The sequence below is a fragment of the Saccoglossus kowalevskii genome, chromosome 21 (genome assembly GCF_978046115.1).
Source record: "Saccoglossus kowalevskii chromosome 21, keSacKowa6.1, whole genome shotgun sequence".
NCBI classification, from domain to species: Eukaryota; Metazoa; Hemichordata; class Enteropneusta; family Harrimaniidae; genus Saccoglossus; species Saccoglossus kowalevskii.
The window spans coordinates 1,078,006-1,103,778 of NC_140661.1; the positions used below are offsets into that span (position 1 = coordinate 1,078,006).

General features: G+C 34.7%; 1 protein-coding gene across 1 annotated transcript in view; it reads left to right on the plus strand.

Moving 5' to 3' along the window:
* Window positions 1–17,466, plus strand: part of LOC100371334 (atrial natriuretic peptide receptor 1-like) — a 40,137-nt gene extending 22,671 nt beyond the window's left edge. Inside the window, exons 4-21 of the mRNA XM_085494815.1 lie at window positions 849–984; window positions 1,673–1,781; window positions 2,865–2,986; window positions 3,100–3,178; window positions 3,326–3,458; window positions 3,871–3,999; window positions 4,116–4,220; window positions 4,481–4,552; window positions 4,747–4,912; window positions 5,012–5,176; window positions 6,096–6,270; window positions 6,426–6,566; window positions 7,017–7,140; window positions 7,270–7,338; window positions 14,477–14,651; window positions 15,013–15,111; window positions 16,229–16,320; window positions 16,613–17,466. Of these exons, the coding sequence (XP_085350941.1) occupies window positions 849–984; window positions 1,673–1,781; window positions 2,865–2,986; window positions 3,100–3,178; window positions 3,326–3,458; window positions 3,871–3,999; window positions 4,116–4,220; window positions 4,481–4,552; window positions 4,747–4,912; window positions 5,012–5,176; window positions 6,096–6,270; window positions 6,426–6,566; window positions 7,017–7,140; window positions 7,270–7,338; window positions 14,477–14,651; window positions 15,013–15,111; window positions 16,229–16,320; window positions 16,613–16,720 (2,199 nt within the window). The 3' untranslated portion in view covers window positions 16,721–17,466. The remainder of the gene's footprint in view (window positions 1–848; window positions 985–1,672; window positions 1,782–2,864; window positions 2,987–3,099; window positions 3,179–3,325; window positions 3,459–3,870; window positions 4,000–4,115; window positions 4,221–4,480; window positions 4,553–4,746; window positions 4,913–5,011; window positions 5,177–6,095; window positions 6,271–6,425; window positions 6,567–7,016; window positions 7,141–7,269; window positions 7,339–14,476; window positions 14,652–15,012; window positions 15,112–16,228; window positions 16,321–16,612) is intronic.
* The last annotated feature ends 8,307 nt before the right edge of the window (window positions 17,467–25,773 follow it).

Below are 25,773 nucleotides of genomic sequence, written 5' to 3' on the forward strand. Positions count from 1 at the left end.
GTATCTTTTGTGGCCTTAACCAAGTAAACACTGCGCGTTTTGAACTCTTAGTCGTAGTTTAACTATTAACCTAACTATTATAGAGACAACGATTGGGAAGCGGCCTTTATTGTTCACTGTTACCATTATAACATTGTAATATATGTGTTGGACATGCAGCATTCTCGTTATACGTCTAAATAAATATATGTTTCGGATCATAAGTATATATCACAAGGCTGTAATAAATAACTACGATCGTGTATCAATTTCACAACAAACTAATAAATATTTATAACTGTGTGTTTTATATCGATTCAATTTTCAATTATTTTGTATTTTACTCGAATGGGAATAATCTCAATTGTCTCATAATTATGCATATATATTCTTTAACGCTTTTACTGCGCACCACGTCACGGCAGTTGTTCTACAGATAATGTTGCATTTTAATTACACAACGCGTTTTCTATTATCATCTAGTATATAATGTCGATTATACAACATATCTCCAAGCATCTCTATTTGGAATATACTCAAACATACTCCTTCTATGGAATCAGCTCAGCATTGATATTCACAATAATGTAGTTTAAAATAATCAAAATTTACAGTAAAATGTTGTTTTCAAATGTATCAGCGTATTACTTTCCCGTGTGTTTTTATTGTGCTCATATTGTTGTCTAAATTTTCGGTTCAAAGTTAAATACTCATATTTATCTATGTTTCTATATAGATTAATACACAACGAGAACACATATGTAGATTATATCCTAATCGTGTTGACTACTGTTATGCGCTGTGTACATTCATACTGAAAGAATACTGTCACCCATGTTTTATATGCATTGTTCTTTTTACAATTCTAGGTTTTTCTGAATGCGGCTTTCCTTTACGATGCTGTGTATCTTTACGCACTGGCACTGAACCAATCCCTGACAGAAGGAGTCGAACCTAATGATGGCTATAATATTAGTCAGCGAATGTTTAACAGAACTTTCACAGGTACATTTTTGTCATATTAGAAATCAATAGTAATCACTTCACCGGTTTTACCAAACCAATCACGTCAGTGCACACATTTGTACCATTTATGTTACCTTAATGCATATGTGCTTTTAGTGCATTCAATGTTCACGAGGCATTTAATACAAACGCTTTTCAGACAAGTAATCGAGTGGTAGGATATACTCATTGCACACGCTACGTACTATATATGTAGTTCTTTGGAACATGATTTGTTGAACACATGCTATCAAAAGCTGCATATGCCTTTGCCAACTGTCAAATATTAGCTTGTAATATCATGGCGGTTACCTCGTGTAATTAGGGTTAGAACTGTCGATGTTACAATAATAATTGTAATTGAGACATATGCTACACATGTTCGCATTTGTCAGTTGTCTTGAAAATCAAATTTTGAACATTGCTTTATAAGATCTATGCTTTAACAACTTACACACGTACGAATCAATTCTGTTCATCTTTAAACTACGTCGTCAGCTGGGGATAAAAATAGGACAACATCATTTAATTATTATGATTCAAATCCTGGTTCTTGCAGTTATTTTTTTTTCACTGGAAGTTGAGATTGTACTGAACAAATTAACAATAGCGCAATCATTCCTATACAATTAGTTAAGTGATATAACATCGAGGTCAGTTATTCTACCTCTCCGTTTTTTATCAATAGGCGCTGATGGAGAAGTGGTTATTGGCAATGATGGTGATCGGTTACCTAGTTACCAAATGCTTAATGTCATTGACGGGGAACTTGTTCCCGTGGTTAATTGGTTCCCAAGGTAATATGTCAGTTGTTGTTATCTTGATTTTTAGTGTTAATTTAGGTTTTACTTAATTCAGAAAGATTAACGTATCTAATAAATGAAAGTGATATATGCTAAGTAGTACAGAGGCGGTGGCAGCTTTTTTTTGACTGTGGGGCGAAGATTTTTGGTGAATGTTAACAAATCGAGCGCCGAGGCCGCGACGTTTCTTGGGGGGTCCGAGGGCATGCTCCGCCGGGAAAATGTTGAAATCTAGACCCTCTGAAACGCTATTTCCTGCATTTTGGGGAGCAAATTTTGATGGTACGCTTAGCTATATTTCTCTTACAAATATAAATGAGTGTTTCACCTTATTTTATCGTGGAAGCGACCGCCCCACTGCCCCCACGGTGACGCCGCCACTGTAGTATGTTGTTACATCAACGACGCATTCTGATTGGTACATCGATACCACGATCTGTCCGGTTAATAGACCAATGACAGGGCAGTGCTTGAAATCAATGTTTGACCACGTGTACCTATCTGTATATGAATAAGCAATACATTGCTTGATTCTTCCGCGTGGGGAAATAATTGTTTCATCTGAAGGGTTTCCAGCATATACATTTGTTTTGTCAGGTAGATTTAAATACGAGCTTATATTCCATCTTATCCACGTGGTCGATTTCCGTGCGTATTATGAGTTTTTGACATTTCGTGCTTTCATTACACAATAATGAACAGAGCATCGTCTCTTACTCCTCAAATGACGTAACACAATCTACCATTTTGTATTCAGAATTGTTTATGAAAAGTCGTTTCTGTTTTTCTTTTGTAACAAGAAATTAAGCGCATTACCAGAATCAGTTGCTAATTATCCCCGTGATATTGATCGTGACGTTTAGACAATGAAAGCGTTTTTAAGTTCAAAATAATTGTATCAAATAGCAACTCACGAGATCATGGCAAACCCACGCTGTGAAATCCATTTGCTACTCAATAATCCAGACTGAAAGTATCTCGGCGAAAAGGTCAAATCCAAGTACCACGTTAGACTTATTTAAAAATATCACACATGTATTTTTATTACAAATTCTTATTAATGTACGTTTGTTTCAGTCGTCGCATGTTTGACATTCGACCAGACTCGACGATCTACTTCCCTGGTGGCAGTACTACGCCCCCTATAGGTAGGCCCGACTGTGGATGGTATCAGGAATTCTGTCCTCCAGTAGAGTTCGGTAAGTGTCTTGTTGTTGTTGCAGGATATGAACACCCTTACAAAGACCTGACGTTTTTTAATTCCTTGCAATACCAAATTAACTCGGTGAATTTGTTTTTGTTGTTTCATTAGATATTACTCCAGTGATAGTCGGATCTTGTATTGGATTTGTGCTAATTGTAGCATTAATTGTTTGTCTAATACTGTACAGGTAAACATTACACCATAAATATTTATATAAGAAAAGAAAATATTTTACATGAATTCGTAATTTTAATCTAAAATAATTGTAGCATCAATACAATATGAATATTGAACACTGCTTGACATGGAGGTTGTAAATATCTTTATCTTATAGAAACCATCGGTTTGAACAAAAGCTTATGAGTAAATTATGGAAAATTAGCTATGAAGACATAACATTAACTGAACACCAGAAAGCCACGCATACAAGTATGATATGTATTGGTAGCAAATCTAGTTTTAACAAGGTATGGCCACTAGTATGTATGCGATTGTTATTCAGCGTTAGATCTTACTTTTACTAATTCAACCAACAGATGAAATGTAAGAGTGACTGTCTATCTCATCTGTGTATTAGAACGAAGCAATTGATGTAAACCCCATGCGTACAGGGTTTACAACGTACTTATTGTGTGAACATACGCTGGCTTATTTGCATATGTTTTGTTAGATAGTTCACCATGTACAGTTATTAGCATGGTGGGCTGTTCGTTATAATGATCAAAATAATATTGGTATTAAGTGTAATCGAAACATGCCACTGACACATACGAAGACAATGATATGAACTAAGTATACAATATGTAGATGTACATGACGACGTATTATATCAGAATTGGTAATACACATCCTATTCACTAGAATTTCTATTTTCTGTAGGACAATACAAGTTCCACGCATCAGCTGTTTACACAGATAGGCAAATACCAGGGTCATCTAGTGGCCATCAAACCCGTCAATAGGCGGTCTATTCACCTCACACGTGAAGTGCTCATGGAGCTGAAGCAGGTAGATTTCCAGAACGCCCTTAATGCGATATGTGTAGATGTTTCTATTTTACGATAATATAATATTAACATGCAACCATTTCGGCAACTAACCGATACAATGTACTCGTTTTCTAGGTCCATGATTTCAGCCATCCCAATATCAATCCATTTGTCGGTGCTTGCATTGATTATCCAAATATATGTGTCGTGTATCATTATTGCAGCAAAGGCAGTTTACAGGTTAGTGATATCCCTATCATTACAATAATTTGTATTTGTAAGCACGCACCATTACATAGTATAATACTCTTGCTTGTTAGGACCCGGTGCGCTGAGGCCTATGTGTGCAAACTGTGGGTCGGATATACAAGTTTTAGAAAAAACACAAAACAACCTAAAGCGTATATTAATTGCTACTGATATGATCGAATAAATGTGTTATTTAGGGTATTTTTTGAAACTAAATTTGTTTTCTATTTGTATTTGTTATCAATCTTCAGGATGTGCTAGAAAACGACAGTATCAAACTAGACTGGATGTTCAAAATGTCATTTGCATTAGATATTGCAAAGGTAAGTCAATACATGTTTTAGAATATTTACCTAAATGTACAATGGAAACACTGAACGTGTGCGTAATTAAAATAATTATATAGACTGTGACTGATTCCAAAGCATTTCTTGATATATAAGAATTTCTCAGCGTAAATACAAACTACAGTAAACGTTTTATGTTACTTTAGTCATTGTAATTGTTTCTATTCTAGGGCATGGAGTACCTGCATTCATCTCCCATTGAGTCGCATGGGAAGTTGAAATCCTCGAATTGTTTAATCGATAGCCGTTGGTGTTGTAAAATCGGGGACTTTGGTCTCAAGTCGTTTATTGCTAGTGATGAACAACGTAGCCACGGTGAACATGCTGAGTACAGACGTGAGTTTAAATATTCAACTCTAATTGTGCCATAGTAAATCCCATGGATTTCATAGACAAATTAATCAGAGTTTTAACATTCTTAATCTTAATTTACAGGTCTTTTGTGGGCGGCCCCGGAACTGTTGGAAATAGAGAAAGGCAACATATTTCAAAAACATGAAATTGGAAGTCAGAAAGGAGATGTGTATTCCTACTCCATTATCTTACAGGAGATTGCAACTCGTGGCGGACCGTACTGTATGACTGATCTAGAACCAAAAGGTAAGAATAAATTGCATCGACGAGATTTGTAAATCTGAAGTTTCCTCATTAAACATTTTGATTGATAGATATTACTTAAGTTCGGTGACGTCATTTGATGATAATCGGCCAATCATTTCAAATTCTTCCAACTTAACCATGACACGCTCTTTAGCTGTTTTATGAAGTATGAAATGGTCACGGATTGAGTTGTGTCGATATGTTACTCGTGTGTCCCTGGTATCAACTAGAGAAGCACGAGTCGATTTATAATTTAGACATCCTAAGCTTGTTACTATAACAACCTATACATATTCTGAAAGTTTAGATATAGGTGAATACAGTAGTGCATAAACCGTACAAATGTTTGTTTAAGGGATTACCAATGTCATAGGTCAAAGCAATCTATCATTACAATGCAAGATCTCCGGCTCCACATTAATTTTAGAGTATGCAATCTATCTATCGTTTAGTTTTTTTTATTTACAATCTGTCAAAATTGTTCAACGGAATGATTGTTCGTGTTTGTTTATTCGTAGCTAGAAAACAAAGACAGATAACACAATAAACATTAGCGTCAATGAAAATGATAAAAGACGGTATTTTCTATAGTCGCCTTAAACAAACGATATATGATATGCAAATGAGTCCGAGATAGGCTATCAAACATTACACCCATCATACTCGTTCAAAAGCAGTGAAACGGACACATTAAATAGATAGGATATCAAATTCGTGAGCCTACAATATGAGAATCATTACAATCGTGTAGTAATGTTTATTTGGTGGTTTGATAGATATGATATTATAAGGCCGACTATGATATACTAGTGTATGTCGCTCTATAATTCATGAAGAAGAACCTTACTTGTAATTTGCGTCGATTACAGTCACGTGATATGTGAATACTATGTGCATAACTACGTGTATTGGTTTACAGAAATTGCAGAAAAAGTTGCGAACCATGAAATTCCACCGTTTCGACCAAAAGTTACATCTGAAACAGTAGACTCTAGGTACCTACAACTGATGAGGGATTGCTGGGTTTCAAATCCCAACGACAGACCTACATTCAGTCAAATTGTTCAAAGACTTAAGAAAATCAATAAGGGAAAGTAAGTTGACAGCTATAACGTAATACATCAATAATCTCATTACAAATTGAATGGATATTGTGTTTGTTTGTCCCATTATTATTCATAATTATTAGTCTTCTTGCTTTTACATGGTACAATTTCTCTTATGAATTAACTCTGTTTGGCTTACCTAGGCAGAGTAATTTGATTGACAACATGATTCAAATGATGGAGAAATATGCCAACCATTTAGAAGACTTGGTGTCTGAGAGAACAAAACAACTTGCCGAAGAACAAAGAAAAACCGACGAACTTCTTTACAGAATGCTTCCAAGGTATGGTAGAATCGTAGTCACAATTTTTGTTTAATTTGACTTTAATATTGTGATATTTACACTGTAAGAGTTTCTTTTGGTAATGCTATAAGATTTTACATGCAAATAGACGTACATGTTTTATGATTTCAGTTCAGAGATAACACTGTTTCGTTTTATAAATGGTTTGATATATATTATCGTCATTAATGAAAACCCCAAAGTGCTACCAGCATGTGGGTAAACATTAACATAGAACGAATGTAATCGTAAACGTGAGTTGTCAAAAATTTTATGGAAAGAGGAAGTAATCACTCAATGTTAACAGAGAGCAATGTCTGCTTTTTAGTTGTTGTCAGTCATTATTTAATATGTTAAATACTTTAAATACTTTCAATATGCGAATAAACTGTAATAAGGTCAATGTGAAGTTGACAATTAACATATGGCTTTCTTCTTGTCTTGATTTAGAGCCGTTGCTGAACAATTGAAACAAGGAAAGGACTTGAAACCTGAAAATTTTGATTCAGTTACAATATTCTTCAGTGATATAGTAGGATTTACAGCGCTAGCGGGGAGTTGTACTCCGATGCAGGTACGTCAATTTAGTCACCATATATAATGTGATTTGCCATGGATCGGTAATGGATATTGATATATATGTCACCACTTTATATATTATTCCATGTGTTTATTTGATAGTCTGATGTATTTCTCTCAACAGGTTGTGGATCTATTAAACGATTTGTATACTACCTTTGATTCGATCATAGAGAACCACGATGTGTATAAAGTAAGTACCACATGAATATATAATGAGATAATTTACATTCACAGTGTTCCTATTTATATAAATGACAGGTCAAATTATCATAATGTAAATTAAGGCGTAACAGTCTCCACATATTTGATATCGATACCATGTTTGATATGTTCTTATGTGTCGTCACACGTTTGATATGTTCTTATGTGCCGTCACTTGTTTGATATGTTCTTATGTGCCGTCACTTGTTTGATATTTTCTTATGTACCGTCACTTGTTTGATATTTTCTTATGTACCGTCACATATTTGATATGTGCTTACGTGCCGTCACATGTTTGATATGTCCCTATGTGCCGTCACGTGTTTGATATGTTCTTATGTGGCGTCACATGTTTGATGTGTTCTTATGTGCCGTCACACGTTTGATATGTTCTTATGCATCGTCACATGTTTAATATGTCCTTATGTGCCGTCACATGTTTGATATATTCTTATGTGTCGATCCCATGTTTGGTATGTTCTTACGTGCCGTCACTTGTTTTATATATTCTTATGTATCGATCCCATGTTTGATATGTTCTTATGTGGCGTCACATGTTTGATGTGTTCTTATGTGTCGTCACATGTTCGATATGTACTTATGTGCCGTCACATGTTTGAAATGTACTTATGCATCGTCACATGTTTGATATGTTCTTATGTGCCGTCACATGTTTGCTATATTCTTATGTGCCGTCACATGTCTGATATGTTCTTATGTGCCGTCACATGTTTGATATGTCCCTATGTGCCATCACATGTTTGATATGTTCTTATGTATCGTCACATGTTTCATATGTTGCTTATGTGCCGTCACATGTTTAGTATGTTCTTATGTATCGTCACATGTTTGATATGTTCTTATGTGTCGTCACATGTTTGATATGTTCTTACGTGCCGTCACATGTTTGATATGTTCTTTAGTGTGTCACAAGTTTAATATGTTCTTATGTATCTCACATGTTTGATATGTTCAACTGTAATGTCACATGTTTGATATGTTCTATGTGCCGTCACATGTTTGATATGTTCAATTGTATCGTCACATGTTTTATATGTTCTTATGTGTCATCACATGTTCAGTATGTTCTTATGTATCTCACATGTTTGATATTTTCTTATGTGCCGTCACATGTGCGATATGTACTTATGTATCGTCACATGTTTGATATGTACGTACGCATCGTCACATGTTTGATATGTTCTTATGTATCGATCCCTAGTTTGATATGTTGTTATGTGACGTCACATGTTTAGTATGTTCTTATATATCTTCACATGTTTGATATGTTCTTATGTGTCGTCACATGTTTGATATGTTCGTATGTGCCGTCACATGTTTGATATGTTCTTATGTGCCGTCACATGTTCGATACGTTCTCACGTGCCGTCACATGTTTGATATGTTCTTATGTATCTTCACATGTTTAATATGTTCTTACGTGCCGTCACTTGTTTTATATATTCTTATGTATCGATCCCATGTTTGATATGTTCTTATGTGGCGTCACATGTTTGATATGTTCTTATGTGTCGTCACATGTTCGATATGTACTTATGTGCCGTCACATGTTTGAAATGTACTTATGCATCGTCACATGTTTGATATGTTCTTATGTGCCGTCACATGTTTGCTATATTCTTATGTGCCGTCCCATGTCTGATATGTTCTTCTGTGCCGTCACATGTTTGATATGTTCCTATGTGCCATCACATGTTTGATATGTTCTTATGTATCGTCACATGTTTCATATGTTGCTTATGTGCCGTCAGATGTTTAGTATGTTCTTATGTATTGTCACATGTTTGATATGTTCTAGTGTATTGTCACATGTTTGATATGTTCTTATGTGCCGTCACATGTTTGATATATTTTATGTGCCGTCACATGTCTGATATGTTCTTATGTGTCGTCACATGTTTGATATGTTCTTACGTGCCGTCACATGTTGATATGTTCTTTAGTGTGTCACAAGTTTAATATGTTCTTATGTATCTCACATGTTTGATATGTTCAACTGTAATGTCACATGTTTGATATGTTCTATGTGCCGTCACATGTTTGATATGTTCAATTGTATCGTCACATGTTTTATATGTTCTTATGTGTCATCACATGTTCAGTATGTTCTTATGTATCTCACATGTTTGATATTTTCTTATGTGCCGTCACATGTGCGATATGTACTTATGTATCGTCACATGTTTGATATGTCCCTATGTGCCGTCACGTGTTTGATATGTTCTTATGTGGCGTCACATGTTTGATGTGTTCTTATGTGCCGTCACACGTTTGATATGTTCTTATGCATCGTCACATGTTTAATATGTCCTTATGTGCCGTCACATGTTTGATATATTCTTATGTGTCGATCCCATGTTTGGTATGTTCTTACGTGCCGTCACTTGTTTTATATATTCTTATGTATCGATCCCATGTTTGATATGTTCTTATGTGGCGTCACATGTTTGATATGTTCTTATGTGTCGTCACATGTTCGATATGTACTTATGTGCAGTCACATGTTTGAAATGTACTTATGCATCGTCACATGTTTGATATGTTCTTATGTGCCGTCACATGTTTGATATGTTCTTATGTATCGTCACATGTTTCATATGTTGCTTATGTGCCGTCACATGTTTAGTATGTTCTTATGTATCGTCACATGTTTGATATGTTCTAGTGTATTGTCACATGTTTGATATGTTCTTATGTGCCGTCACATGTTTGATATGTTCTTACGTGCCGTCACATGTTTGATATGTTCTTTAGTGTGTCACAAGTTTAATATGTTCTTATGTATCTCACATGTTTGATATGTTCAACTGTAATGTCACATGTTTGATATGTTCTATGTGCCGTCACATGTTTGATATGTTCAATTGTATCGTCACTTGTTTTATATGTTCTTATGTGTCATCACATGTTCAGTATGTTCTTATGTATCTCACATGTTTGATATTTTCTTATGTGCCGTCACATGTGCGATATGTACTTATGTATCGTCACATGTTTGATATGTACGTACGCATCGTCACATGTTTGATATGTTCTTATGTATCGATCCCTAGTTTGATATGTTGTTATGTGACGTCACATGTTTAGTATTTTCTTATGTATCTTCACATGTTTGATATGTTCTTATGTGTCGTCACATGTTTGATATGTTCGTATGTGCCGTCACATGTTTGATATGTTCTTATGTGCCGTCACATGTTCGATACGTTCTCACGTGCCGTCACATGTTTGATATGTTCTTATGTATCTTCACATGTTTAATATGTTCTTACGTGCCGTCACTTGTTTTATATATTCTTATGTATCGATCCCATGTTTGATATGTTCTTATGTGGCGTCACATGTTTGATATGTTCTTATGTGTCGTCACATGTTTGATATGTTCTTATGTGCCGTCACATGTTTGCTATATTCTTATGTGCCGTCACATGTCTGATATGTTCTTCTGTGCCGTCACATGTTTGATATGTTCCTATGTGCCATCACATGTTTGATATGTTCTTATGTATCGTCACATGTTTTATATGTTGCTTATGTGCCGTCAGATGTTTAGTATGTTCTTATGTATCGTCACATGTTTGATATGTTCTAGTGTATTGTCACATGTTTGATATGTTCTTATGTGCCGTCACATGTTTGATATATTTTATGTGCCGTCACATGTCTGATATGTTCTTATGTGTCGTCACATGTTTGATATGTTCTTACGTGCCGTCACATGTTGATATGTTCTTTAGTGTGTCACAAGTTTAATATGTTCTTATGTATCTCACATGTTTGATATGTTCAACTGTAATGTCACATGTTTGATATGTTCTATGTGCCGTCACATGTTTGATATGTTCAATTGTATCGTCACATGTTTTATATGTTCTTATGTGTCATCACATGTTCAGTATGTTCTTATGTATCTCACATGTTTGATATTTTCTTATGTGCCGTCACATGTGCGATATGTACTTATGTATCGTCACATGTTTGATATGTACGTATGCATCGTCACATGTTTGATATGTTCTTATGTGCCGTCACATGTTTGCTATATTCTTATGTGCCGTCACATGTCTGATATGTTCTTATGTGCCGTCACATGTTTGATATGTCCCTATGTGCCATCACATGTTTGATATGATCTTATGTATCGTCACATGTTTCATATGTTGCTTATGTGCCGTCACATGTTTAGTATGTTCTTATGTATCGTCACCTGTTTGATATGTTCTTACGTGCCGTCACATGTTGATATGTTCTTTAGTGTGTCACAAGTTTAATATGTTCTTATGTATCTCACATGTTTGATATGTTCAACTGTAATGTCACATGTTTGATATGTTCTATGTGCCGTCACATGTTTGATATGTTCAATTGTATCGTCACATGTTTTATATGTTCTTATGTGTCATCACATGTTCAGTATGTTCTTATGTATCTCACATGTTTGATATTTTCTTATGTGCCGTCACATGTGCGATATGTACTTATGCATCGTCACATGTTTAATATGTCCTTATGTGCCGTCACATGTTTGATATATTCTTATGTGTCGATCCCATGTTTGGTATGTTCTTACGTGCCGTCACTTGTTTTATATATTCTTATGTATCGATCCCATGTTTGATATGTTCTTATGTGGCGTCACATGTTTGATATGTTCTTATGTGTCGTCACATGTTCGATATGTACTTATGTGCCGTCACATGTTTGAAATGTACTTATGCATCGTCACATGTTTGATATGTTCTTATGTGCCGTCACATGTTTGATATGTTCTTATGTATCGTCACATGTTTCATATGTTGCTTATGTGCCGTCACATGTTTAGTATGTTCTTATGTATCGTCACATGTTTGGTATGTTCTAGTGTATTGTCACATGTTTGATATGTTCTTATGTGCCGTCACATGTTTGATATATTTTTATGTGCCGTCACATGTCTGATATGTTCTTATGTGTCGTCACATGTTTGATATGTTCTTACGTGCCGTCACATGTTTGATATGTTCTTTAGTGTGTCACAAGTTTAATATGTTCTTATGTATCTCACATGTTTGATATGTTCAACTGTACTGTCACATGTTTGATATGTTTTATGTGCCGTCACATGTTTGATATGTTCAATTGTATCGTCACATGTTTTATATGTTCTTATGTGTCATCACATGTTCAGTATGTTCTTATGTATCTCACATATTTGATATTTTCTTATGTGCCGTCACATGTGCGATATGTACTTATGTATCGTCACATGTTTGATATGTACGTACGCATCGTCACATGCTTGATATGTTCTTATGTATCGATCCCTAGTTTGATATGTTGTTATCTGACGTCACATGTTTAGTATTTTCTTATGTATCTTCACATGTTTGATATGTTCTTATGTGTCGTCACATGTTTGATATGTTCGTATGTGCCGTCACATGTTTGATATGTTCTTATGTGCCGTCACATGTTCGATACGTTCTCACGTGCCGTCACATGTTTGATATGTTCTGATATATCTTCACATGTTTAATATGTTCTTACGTGCCGTCACTTGTTTTATATATTCTTATGCATCGATCCCATGTTTGATATGTTCTTATGTGGCGTCACATGTTTGATATGTTCTTATGTGTCGTCACATGTTTGATATGTTCTTATGTGCCGTCACATGTTTGCTATATTCTTATGTGCCGTCACATGTCTGATATGTTCTTCTGTGCCGTCACATGTTTGATATGTTCCTATGTGCCATCACATGTTTGATATGTTCTTATGTATCGTCACATGTTTCATATGTTGCTTATGTGCCGTCAGATGTTTAGTATGTTCTTATGTATCGTCACATGTTTGATATGTTCTAGTGTATTGTCACATGTTTGATATGTTCTTATGTGCCGTCACATGTTTGATATATTTTATGTGCCGTCACATGTCTGATATGTTCTTATGTGTCGTCACATGTTTGATATGTTCTTACGTGCCGTCACATGTTGATATGTTCTTTAGTGTGTCACAAGTTTAATATGTTCTTATGTATCTCACATGTTTGATATGTTCAACTGTAATGTCACATGTTTGATATGTTCTATGTGCCGTCACATGTTTGATATGTTCAATTGTATCGTCACATGTTTTATATGTTCTTATGTGTCATCACATGTTCAGTATGTTCTTATGTATCTCACATGTTTGATATTTTCTTATGTGCCGTCACATGTGCGATATGTACTTATGTATCGTCACATGTTTGATATGTACGTATGCATCGTCACATGTTTGATATGTTCTTATGTATCGATCCCTAGTTTGATATGTTGTTATGTGACGTCACATGTTTAGTATGTTCTTATGTATCTTCACATGTTTGATATGTTCTTATGTGTCATCACATGTTTGATATGTTCGTATGTACCGTCACATGTTTGATATGTTCTTATGTGCCGTCACATGTTCGATACGTTCTCACGTGCCGTCACATGTTTTGATATGTTCTTATGTATCTTCACATGTTTAATATGTTCTTATGTGTCTCACATGTTTGATATGTTCAATTGTATCGGCCATGTTTCATATGTTCGTATGTGCCGTCACATGTTTGATATGTTCTTATGTGCCGTCACATGTTCGATACGTTCTCACGTGCCGTCACATGTTTGATATGTTCTTATGTATCTTCACATGTTTAATATGTTCTTATGTGTCTCACATGTTTGATATGTTCAAATGTATCGGCCATGTTTCATATGTTCTTATGTGCCGTCACATGTTTGATATGTTCAATTGTATCGTCACATGTTTGATATGTTCAATTGTATCGTCACATGTTTGATATGTTTTTATGTGTCGTCACATGTTTAGTATGTTTTTATGTATTTCACATGTTTGATATGTTCAATTGTATCGTCACATGTTTGATATGTTCTTATGTGCCGTCACATGTTTGATATTTTCTAATGTATCGTCACATGTCTGATATGTTCTTATATATCGTCAGATGTTTGATATGTTCTAGTGTATCGTCATTTTAACCGCTTCAAGCGCAAACATTATTTATTGTGACATGACATCAATGTGTTGATATTGCATCATTTCAATATGCATCATAATGTATTTTCTAAAAGGTCGAGACGATAGGCGATGCATACATGGTTGTCAGCGGCCTACCAACTCCCAATGGTTCGAGACACGCAGCAGAAATATGCAATATGGCGCTTGATTTACTTACTTCAGTAACATCTTTCAAAATACGTCATCGGCCAGAAAAACAACTCCAGCTACGTATTGGAATACATTCAGGTACACGAAGCTTGGGATTATATAACTGCATCATTAGACATCTTTAAACTAAAGTGGAAAGCTGCTTTTCAGTTATAAATCGACGAATGATATTGTAATTGATTGGTCTATTAGAATCTAGGTACAGGAACCTTGATAGTAATTCAATTTTATCTGTGCAATAAATTGTTTCATTTTCAATTGTTTTTATTGGGAGGAAACACAAAACATGTCATACGTTATCTATTAGTACACTCTTAATCGCATTAATAATTCATCTGTAGTTTTAAATAAATTGATTTATTGTATAAACCTTATCACTGTACGTTGAACTAGGCATTGACTTCTAAGCGCTATAATAATATTATTGTGAATTAATTAGGTTCTTGTGTTGCCGGTGTAGTGGGATTGAAAATGCCGAGATACTGTTTGTTTGGCGATACTGTGAATTATGCGTCGAGGATGGAATCTAGTGGATTAGGTGGGAAGCAATTTTCTATTACTTTGACCATACTTAGATGAACTGTTATGTATGCTAGGGAGGGGGTATTACTAAGACAAACACGCGGGAATTAAAGACCCGTCTCTAGGGTGGGTTGGTACTAAAGTGTGCCAAGTTTTAAAAACAATTACCTGGTAGTGAACTTACATACACATATACAATGTTTCTTTTGACCTTTTGTCTTTGAAATTTGACACGTCATGTGGTTTCCCTGTGCTCCAAGTTTCTAGCTACTCCCCATTGTAGCTCAACACATTCATTGATCAATAATGTAAACTTGACTTTTGACCTTTTAATCCAAAAATGCGCCCAGGTATTGTGTGTAACATGTTTGCCAAGTCTGAACGCCCTGGCTACTATCCCCCTACAGTTATATACATAGACATAATGAAGAAGGGTGACATATGAAACATCTGTGCCAAGTTTGTATCTATTTATACATGCATACCGCACAGAACGCCCTAACTCTGCCCTAGCTTCGCGCTGGCGCAGAAAATTTCAATGGCTACTTAGGCCAGACTTTTTTTATTCCTTGTTTCTCGAGATTTTATAAGGCAATTTTTCTGAGGAGGGTGGCAACAACAAAAATTAATTCTTTTTTCCATTAGATTTGTGTGGTTCTCAAAGAAGTGAGATCATTGATCGGACAGAAGATATGAAATAATTGTATTCCATGTATAACCTTGTTTCTCATCTGAGCGAGACTTCGGTACTTTGATCATGATACTCCCACGAAAATGCAACTTGGGTTTGTTATGCGGCGGGCGGAAACAAAATTAAGATAAAAATTAGTTTTTTTAAAGCAGTTTGTTGCACTTACAAGTCGGCGGGCGCGAGAAATTGCGCTAAAAAAATATAATTTTTATTTCATTTTCGGCTCCTGTTCATTCGTCGGGTTCGCGAAACAAGGGATAATAAAAGTCTGGCCTTACTGCCATTTTCTATAAATAATTCAAGTGTTGGGTAGGTTACTATGACATATATATGCATTTGGCAGGATACTGGAGTATGTTGACACGTATTACTTGAACTTTTCAAATAAACATTTGTACCGGCCTATTACGTTTTATATCATATATTGACTTTATTCCCATAGCTCTACGAATACACGTGAGCCCAGAGTGTAAGACAATACTTGATGGAATTGGTGGATATCACATGACAGAACGAGGACCTGTCACGTTAAAGGTAATAATAATAATGACCATGTTACATCTGATATTAATCTGAGTTCAATGAAATCATTATAGCTTGAAATAAGTAAAGATAAATTTTCAATATTCACGAGTATTTGTTCAAAAGTACACGTTGGCACGCCGCTTCGCAAGACAAATACGGGTATACGTCGATTATTACTCCACAGATGTTGGTGAAAATTTAAACACTAAAATAACACAGAATATTCAAAACCACTATCCACAAATGTATTAATCTCACACGACTATGATTGATATTTAGAGTCTATTTTTATTTATTTCAGGGCAAAGGAACAATAGTCACGTATTTTTTAGTTGGAAGGGACAATCACGCGAACAAACTACCAGAACTTATATTGGCAGCCACGGTAGACGAACACATATTCAAATAGCAATATTCAACGTCACAAAAAAAAACCTGCCGATTCTTGCCACAAATACGGGAGTATATGATATAGACTTATGAATATATCTGTTGTCACACTGTACATAATGTTGATAAGTAACTACGTTTGCATAATCAAAATTTCGATTTACTTTTTCAAAGGTAATCTCATATATTACAATTGTACGATTTTAAGAATCAGATTCTCGTGCAAATCTATCTGTGATCACATGACCTTTTGTGGTCGCATAAGCGAAAACACGCTTGGATTTGTGTAGAATGTTGATTGTTGTACATTTTTTAACAAAATGCAATTGTGTATTTAAACTTGTGCATTTAATATATATTTTGGGAATTACACAAATACAAACTGTGTTTCAAAAGAGGGTTGAATGCAGGTATTTTCAATTTGTCTGTTAGTTTACTCAAAAATACCATTTACATAGTTAAATATATCAGAAAAAATGACACTATTCTACAATCATTTAAATGTAAGTTACAAATCTTATTACAGGGTGTATATATAAGACATGTCTAGGCGACAACGTATGCACATTGTTGGATTGTGTCAATAACATTAAGACTGTTTTAAATTTAACAGATATATGTTACACAACACATACCATTCATACCATTGACATAACTCTTACTATATTTTTAAAATAAGAATGACCTTATTACCACAAGGTTGTTGTTTAAATGTGACACATAATATATTAATCTATTTGTCTAATAAATTTAAGAGTTTTTTAACATTGTCTTTTCATTAATGTAATGAGGAGGGTGGTACAAGTGGTGATTGTTTTCAACGGTGCCATGGACCAGGTAGACGGATCAACTTGAAGATGATGCTACTGGGTGGTGATAATGTAACTCTGAATGACATATTTTATTTTTAGATGGTTGCCGTTACTTCGTTGAGAGCCAAACGACTTCAAGTTTTACCCACCCCAATAGTGTTTCATTCTTCCGTTCCCAAGCCCAGTGTTGTGACGTTTGCATGTGTAACATTGAGCTCGATGACGTCAGAGAATGGAACATTATTTGGGGGCGCTCTCTACACTGACGACTCTCACTCTCATCGGAATCTTGGCGGCCATTTCCGAGTAATGTATATTTTTGTTGCAATCACAAAAACGTAGTTCGTAAGAGTATGTGGAGGTCAATGCTCTGTTATGATTACATCGCCCAATTAGTCAGTACATCAGCAAATATTACTTCGATGATTTTTCTCTGCGAACTCGTCATCTGTAAGACGGATAAAAACCTGTAAATTCAAACAATAATTAAGATATTAATAATCAATAGTTTTATCGTGAAAATAATAGTTTCTTCCACGACAGGTTTATTTTGAACTTACACGATCTAGACTGTATTCTGTGATTGTGTAATCCTGGATTGTGCCTTCTTCCTTCATCGTGTCTAAGAATGTCACCATGTCTTCTACAGATATACTTTCGGCATCTACACAAACTAACACGTTATTCGCCGATGTAGTCTGTATATTAAATATAAATTGGTTTATTAGTACACATCACATCTGTCAGAAGGCTACCATAACGTTCAGTGATCTGTGTATATCCTGTATAATACAAATTCCAATTTAAGAGTGGTGACGCGTATTTCCAAGATTGCGTACGCGATACTTAACTGAGTGGTTTTGTGAACAGTTGTCATTATTTTATTCAATCTTTACGTGCCATACACATCAAATATCCATCCCGAAATAGCGTGCCATAATTTCATTATGAATGGTGAACTTTTATAAAGACGTTATTATACAAACTAAACAAATATAGCCATTATATTTGTACATGTAGATATTGCGGCGGATGAAAACAGACAAATGCTCCTTGATACCAATCATATAATTGCACAAAAATTTAGGAAAATTATTAAATGTACCTCGTTGGTAATTCTGACTCTTCTTTCAAGACATTTCATTATGACGGGCAATCCTCCGTCACCAGGTACTAGGGTCACGTTGTACTCTTCATTGTGTGTGTATCGCAGTTGACGGATACTACCCCGATGGATTATCTCACCACTGCGCATGACAGCCAGTGTGTCAAACAGATACTCGCATTCATCAATGCTATGTAGGGTTTAATCAAAATATGAATAATTGTATTTTGATCGGCACTACACTACACTTTGATCGGCACTACACTACACTACACTACACTACACTACACTACACTACACTACACTACACTACACTACACTACACTACACAATAACGAGGTCAATCATTACTATGTTACTATGAATTCAATTGTGATTGCAAACCAAATACCGTTGAGGGCAGTATGGTACCACCTAGTTATAGAGTACATACCTATGGGATGTCATGACTATTGTGCAACATTCCATCTTCTTTTTTTTGATAAGGTTCCACACTAGTCTTTTGCTCGACGGATCCATACCATTGGTTGGTTCATCCTCATTAATTAAAACACAAATTGTTATCAGAAAAAGCTACCATATGAAACTATAATGTTCAATGTCGCAATGTAAGATGAAGGAACCATTGATATGAGAATATGGCCCTGGATAGAATACTAGATAGATGTGTCAAAGATTCATTAGTTCACAATTTATTTAATCACTTACTAAAAATACCAATCTTTTGACTCCAAGAAAGGAAAGCGCCACTGAAAGTTTTCTCTTGTTACCACCACTCAACGTCTTCACGGGTTTGTCAGAATCAGCTACCAGATTCAACCAGTTTAAATACCAGTTGATTTCCTGCGAAGATTGAAACTATTTATAAATAATGAATTTATTTGACAGTGACGAGAAGATAGAAGACTGAACACTAGTCTGAAAGAATCATAATAAATGCCATCGTACTCACTTGTGTCATCAGACTGTCAGGAATAAGCCTTAGTCTGGCATATATCGTCATGTGTTCCCTTGGAGACAATTCGTCATAGAGTGCATCAAATTGTGGACAATAACCAATCTTTTTATCAATAATACAAAATCGATCTGAAAAGCTGTTATAAATCAATTAGTTGTACAATATATGTGACACCAATTTTGAAAACTGTATTTAATCAACGCGTTGCAAAGTTAAAGCATCACAAATAATTAATAATTGGACTATCTGCCATTAGTCATACTTTGAGAAGACATGCATGCTTGCGGGGGTATTTAAACCCCAAATAAACAAAGGAAATGTTTTTGTTATTTTTCTATATTTTTTGTATATTCGAAACAGAAGAAGCAGCAATATAAAATTACAAGTGAACAATATAATTTCAATGAACCGACTAATTACAACATTATACGGCTATTTAAAATCATAATATTATGAGTTCCGGTGAAAAAGAGGAAACACCACGCAGTATTATGGAAATAATTTACCCACCTGTGACCGGCGATCCGTATGTTTCCTGACGTCATTTCCGTGAAACCTGTTAGCATACTGAGAACTGTGCTTTTCCCTGAACCATTGTGACCAATGAGTCCAAAACACTAATACAAAAAAAAAAAAAACAATCGTCTTAAGCCATACAATTTATTAGTTGTTTACAATGTAAGCCAATTTACACTAATAACAAAGACGCTTAATATTACTGACGTCATAATCTATGCATTGAATTAAATATGATATTATCTAATATGTTCTATGTGTAGGTCAATATCCAATCATCACACTAAAACACATTTCAATGATGCGTTGCAACGTATATTTTAATATGTGCTCGAAATAAAATAATACACTATATACATTACCTACCTCCCCTATGCCCGCTTTAAAAGAAACACCATGTACTACTTCTGTGGAACTTTTATGATAAATCTGTCAGTAACAATAAATAGTATGACTTGTGAACGGTTAATAACAGTTTAACGTGCACTGTAAATCGACTATGAGTTTTCTGTATCAGTATAACGTAAACACACATGCACTGCTAAGATAAGTGGTTACCTTCGATAGGTTTACTACTTGAAGATAATCACTCGGTAAATACACAGTCTGCTGATTCAACACCAAGAATTGTTCACTGTTGAAGTTTCTGCAATTAAAAAAAAAACAATTGACAAGCAAGCTTAAAACTACAACCCTGTAACCATGACTACTACAATTTATAAAAAAGATATTACAGCTATTTTGAAGCTCACCTTGTTGAATACAGATCGTAGATACAAAACGCTAGAAAGATTATGATGCTTTCCACAAGCATAATATTCATCATAGTATAGACTAGATTTACATCATATGGATATTTTGACATATCCACACTAGCTAAAATACAATGGAAATAACGATTAGACAGTCATACAACAATTCAATTAACTATTACACATATTTACAATGTTTATTTTATTATATACAATAACGAACAATTGTAAATTTCATACCCAATGAGAAGTTGGCAACCTCAGCACTATATGAATAACTAATGATTGCATAACCACGCATCATGCAGTAAGCAGGGAAAACCATCAGTAATTTATTCAGAGTTTTTACTTCGAACGGCTAAATTAAGAAAAGTGGACATATATAAATAATCAGCATTTAAATATACATATGTGTTCTTTTGTCACAAGGCGAGTCATTACAACTCATTGTGGCATTCATTGATTCATTCGTTTTCAAAATTGTATGAGTGTAATTTGTTGCCATGTGTCGAAATATGACTTCGTATTACACAATGAAGTGTCAGAATATTAGGAGTTTATTTACCATTGATTCAGGAAATGTCTCAGCCAAGTTTTCAAAAGTAGAAGCCATACAACCCAATAAAAAGTTGACTTGCATTAAATATAAATATGCAGAACCGGCGTTTTTAAACAATCCACCTAATATGTGCATATATGGCAGAGTTACAAATCTGAAATCAAACAACATATATAAATATATGTTTTGTTGAAATTCACACATGAATCCCGTTACTTGTCCAAACACACAACACGCATGCGCGCACCAATAACATTTATTATTGGGGTAACATCTAACATATGCTTCAATATACTTACCCATACAAGGCAAACAGTGAAGCCATTACTGCAAAATTGTTCAGCACAACATATGGATACGTTTCACAGCAGATTACTAACAACAGTAACACGACAATTGAGAGACAATAATTAATCTGAAAGTAATGATGAAAAACATATATGACCATGACGTCATCATATGATTGACAATATATTAGGCGTATGGAACAAGGAACAGCATTTACCAAAGTTACATTGCAGTTTAATGTTTTGTAGATATATTTGATATAGCAGACTAGTTGTACGTTAAATCACGTCCTGACAATGTACAAAGACTAACTAAACTAATAACCTAATAACTAATACTTACATAATCACACAGGATATTAGCAAACCAGTAAAGTCGGACACTGACGCCACACAAGTGTTGCATATGTTTTGATCCACTCACTCTTTCCAATATTTTATAAGATACAAAGCATGGCGGTAGAATAGACATTGCCAACCCAATCAAGTATACATTAAACACTGAACTTGAAATTTTGCTGCGGAAAGAATATATTTTGTTTTAGGAACAGACTAAATTATGTGTTGCCAACAATTCAAATTAAAGGTTTGGGACGAATGATCAATGTTAACTGGGATCGAGTGTGCATGATCAGTTGTGATCTAGAATTGAATGGGCATCACAAATTAGAATGATCATTACTAGTTACTGTCATTTTTACCCTTAGTAAATGAAATTAGTAATAATATATTCAGGGACGTACATCTCTGCTGCGACGGTGAACGCCATACTTCTGTCGATAGGATGAGTCAATGTTGTTATCGAATACTGTGAGGCGTTTTCATGGTCCACATTAACTCGTAGGATGGCATTATTTAACACATTTAATACTATTGGAGCACCGTGGTGCACTTCACATGTGTGCCATGCCTGGGAAGATATAACAATATATATTAAGTTGGGTTGATGTAGTTGCTGAATGTATCATAGCATAAGATACAATATGAAATATACTAATCATCGTGTCTGTTGTTGTGATTAGTTTAAATTCGCATTTTAGGTGCATTTCAGTATATAGAAAGTCTGTATGGCTCTTTGAAGCTTCGAGCATGAATAGAACGCTCCTTATCTGTGCACGAGTTTGTGGCATGATCGACACATGTTGAATATTGATGGTGAACTCCTGATGTAGCAGTTGAGCTGAACGTGTTTTTTTTTTACAAAAACCTCCATAACAATACCCGTCGCCGGTACTACAATCTCTGTACGGCGCACCGAGACATAAATTCCTTCATAGCCGTATTTTTTAGCATATGTATAAAAACGGAAGTGACTAATTTAATTTACTGTCACGCATTGAAATACCAGTCATCATAACTAACCACGTGGTATACATAAATGGTTACATACCGTGATTTTGGCACCATTGTTCTCAGCTGCAGAAATGGCGTTGATTTCTTTATTTTTTTCTGACGTCATAACTCGTGCTTGTTTTTTATTGTCAGCGAACGAGAATGCAAAGTATCTATGGAAGTACAATAAGTTAGTTATAGAAATTCATGCATGGCACAGTCCCCGTGGTTAATATTGCAGACTTCCAATGGGTTTGAAAATGAGATTACACATGTACAAGATTTGATTCAAAGGAATACATCAGACATCAGACATAAGGTCATCATTCCAAGTTCTGGACCTGGGCAGTTTAAAGTGCAGTTTAGTGCATTAAAAAAGGCTGTCAGTCGGCCATTTTGATTCAAAATACCTTTACTAAACATACATTTGACACCTATCACGTACAACTTTCACATCGCCCGAAGTGAAATAGACGTACCTACTATTCTTGTAATAATTGTACGTGTCAAGAAGATAATCCTCCATATCATCATTTCCAATATCCTTAATAACCTTCCCACTCGTGGCGTCTAATAAATAAATAAATAAATAAATAAATAAATAAATAAATAAATAAATAAATAAATAAATAAGTAAATAAATAAATAAATAAATAAATAAATAAATAAATAAATAAATAAATAAATAAATAAATAAATAAATAAATAAATAAATAAATAAATAAATAAATAAATAAATAATACTTACAAAATATATTAGTATTATTCCGTGTGGTAGACCACTCAATTTTATTTCTGTCTTTACATCCTACCTGACTGAAATGGTTCGGCATTATAGTATGGCTACGATCTTCATGAAACCTCTGTGTTTGAATACATGAACTACTAAGACCGTGTTTAAATGTCGAAACAAGTGTTTTGAAACTAGGCGCTGAAAACTGGCCTGCTAAAGGGACAAAAAGCCGATTCTTGTGATATACTGATGGGGAAAGTGGTAAAGATCTCATCGGTAATATACTATTGCCAAACAACAGTCCACTCATTCCAAGGCTTGCTATGAAAGGTACGATAACAAATTGTATGAGCAATGACTTGTTGTCACGTATTGAGTGTAGGTACATTCTCAACAGTAGAGCCTTTAAATGATGTATCCACGCTGAATTTCCGTTTAGACAGCACATCCTGGATGTCCACTGTATAACTGATGGTCTGGCAAACACAGGGATAAGCTTCTTAAAGTATCGTAAGGCAGTGGAGAAGAAAATCAACATTTCAACAACTTTCTCAAAAATTCTTGTATTCCGTGATCCTCGTTTAAGGATATGTGATTCTGAAACAGACAGAGAATTGTGATTTCGCCGTATATATTAGACAAAAGTGATCATGGTGGGCATATCCAGGCGCTATAAATAAAAGAACATATTTATAAATGTATAATATTATGAAGAATTTTAGCAATTCTTTATTTTACCTGGTTTGAATTTGTCAGTAGAATGAAACTAACCAGTCCTGTCTATCAACATCCTAATCTCAAATAATCAGTTTGAGTGACCGATGTCTTGCTTTGAAGTTAAATGAGAGCGAAATGTAAGGTTATGTACGCTCACTACATCTTGCACAGTGATATGGCACAATAAGCTAAATGGGAGCATGATAATGAACGCAAATGAAGAATTTTTTTATATTCCGATCACTAGAATATTAATTGTTTTTTTCCCGTTTTCTTGCCATCGCAACCACTCGCTTACAGAACCCAATCATTTTAATCGATTCAGTTTTTTTATACTTGCTTAATTTTGTCTATGATGAAAAACAATCAATCATGTTGTCTCGAATCGTCAATGTCTGAAAGTCTGACACTAATACAGGAAACATATATTAGGAACGCCATAGCATATGTTCATATAGAGTCGTCATTTATAACATTAATATTATAACAATGTTGTACATTCCTATGCAGTCAAGTCATGTGAGTACTGCCCAATAAGTGTGGTGCGATATATAAACCATTAAATTCACTGATTGTTGCGACAGCGTGCATTCAACACCACGTTCTTTAACTTAAACGCGTATAGCTTAAATGCGTTGGTTGTTTACTCGAATTTCGAAGGCACGCAAATGTAAATTCCAATTCGTTTATCTACGTGGATCAATTTGTTTTTCATATTACAATAAATTAAAGTTTAAAGTCTACACGATATTAGTTATTATTAATCAGCCAGACTTTAAAACTTCCCGGCACGCCCAAAAGTCGGCTATAAGATACACCACTCCGCTTTGATAGTAGTTGTTGGTTTGCATTTTATTACTCGGGATTCGACTATTATTTTTGGTCCAACCCCAAATATCGGGCATTTTCTTGTTTCAAAACTAAAAAAAAGAAATTGGAAAATGTTTCCAAAAGATAACTGATCTTATTTCAGTGCAACTCGTTACTTAGTCCTATGTACATGTCGAACCGACCCAATATGAACGACTACAGGGAAATTGGTTTCACCTGGATGATTATTTATTTATTTGTTTGTTAGTTTGTGTTTTTATTGATTTATTTATTTGTTTGTTGGCCAATTACAGATCTGAAATTAACAATTTTAAATTATACTTTTAATCTCTGAACGTGTAATAATATATTAATAACAATAATAATAATTCCATATCTTACCAATAATGTTCGACTGGGAGTGTTCATCTACCGCGTCTTCAAGAACAACCATTAGGCGCTTCATTTGACGCCCTCTAGACATATTCAAT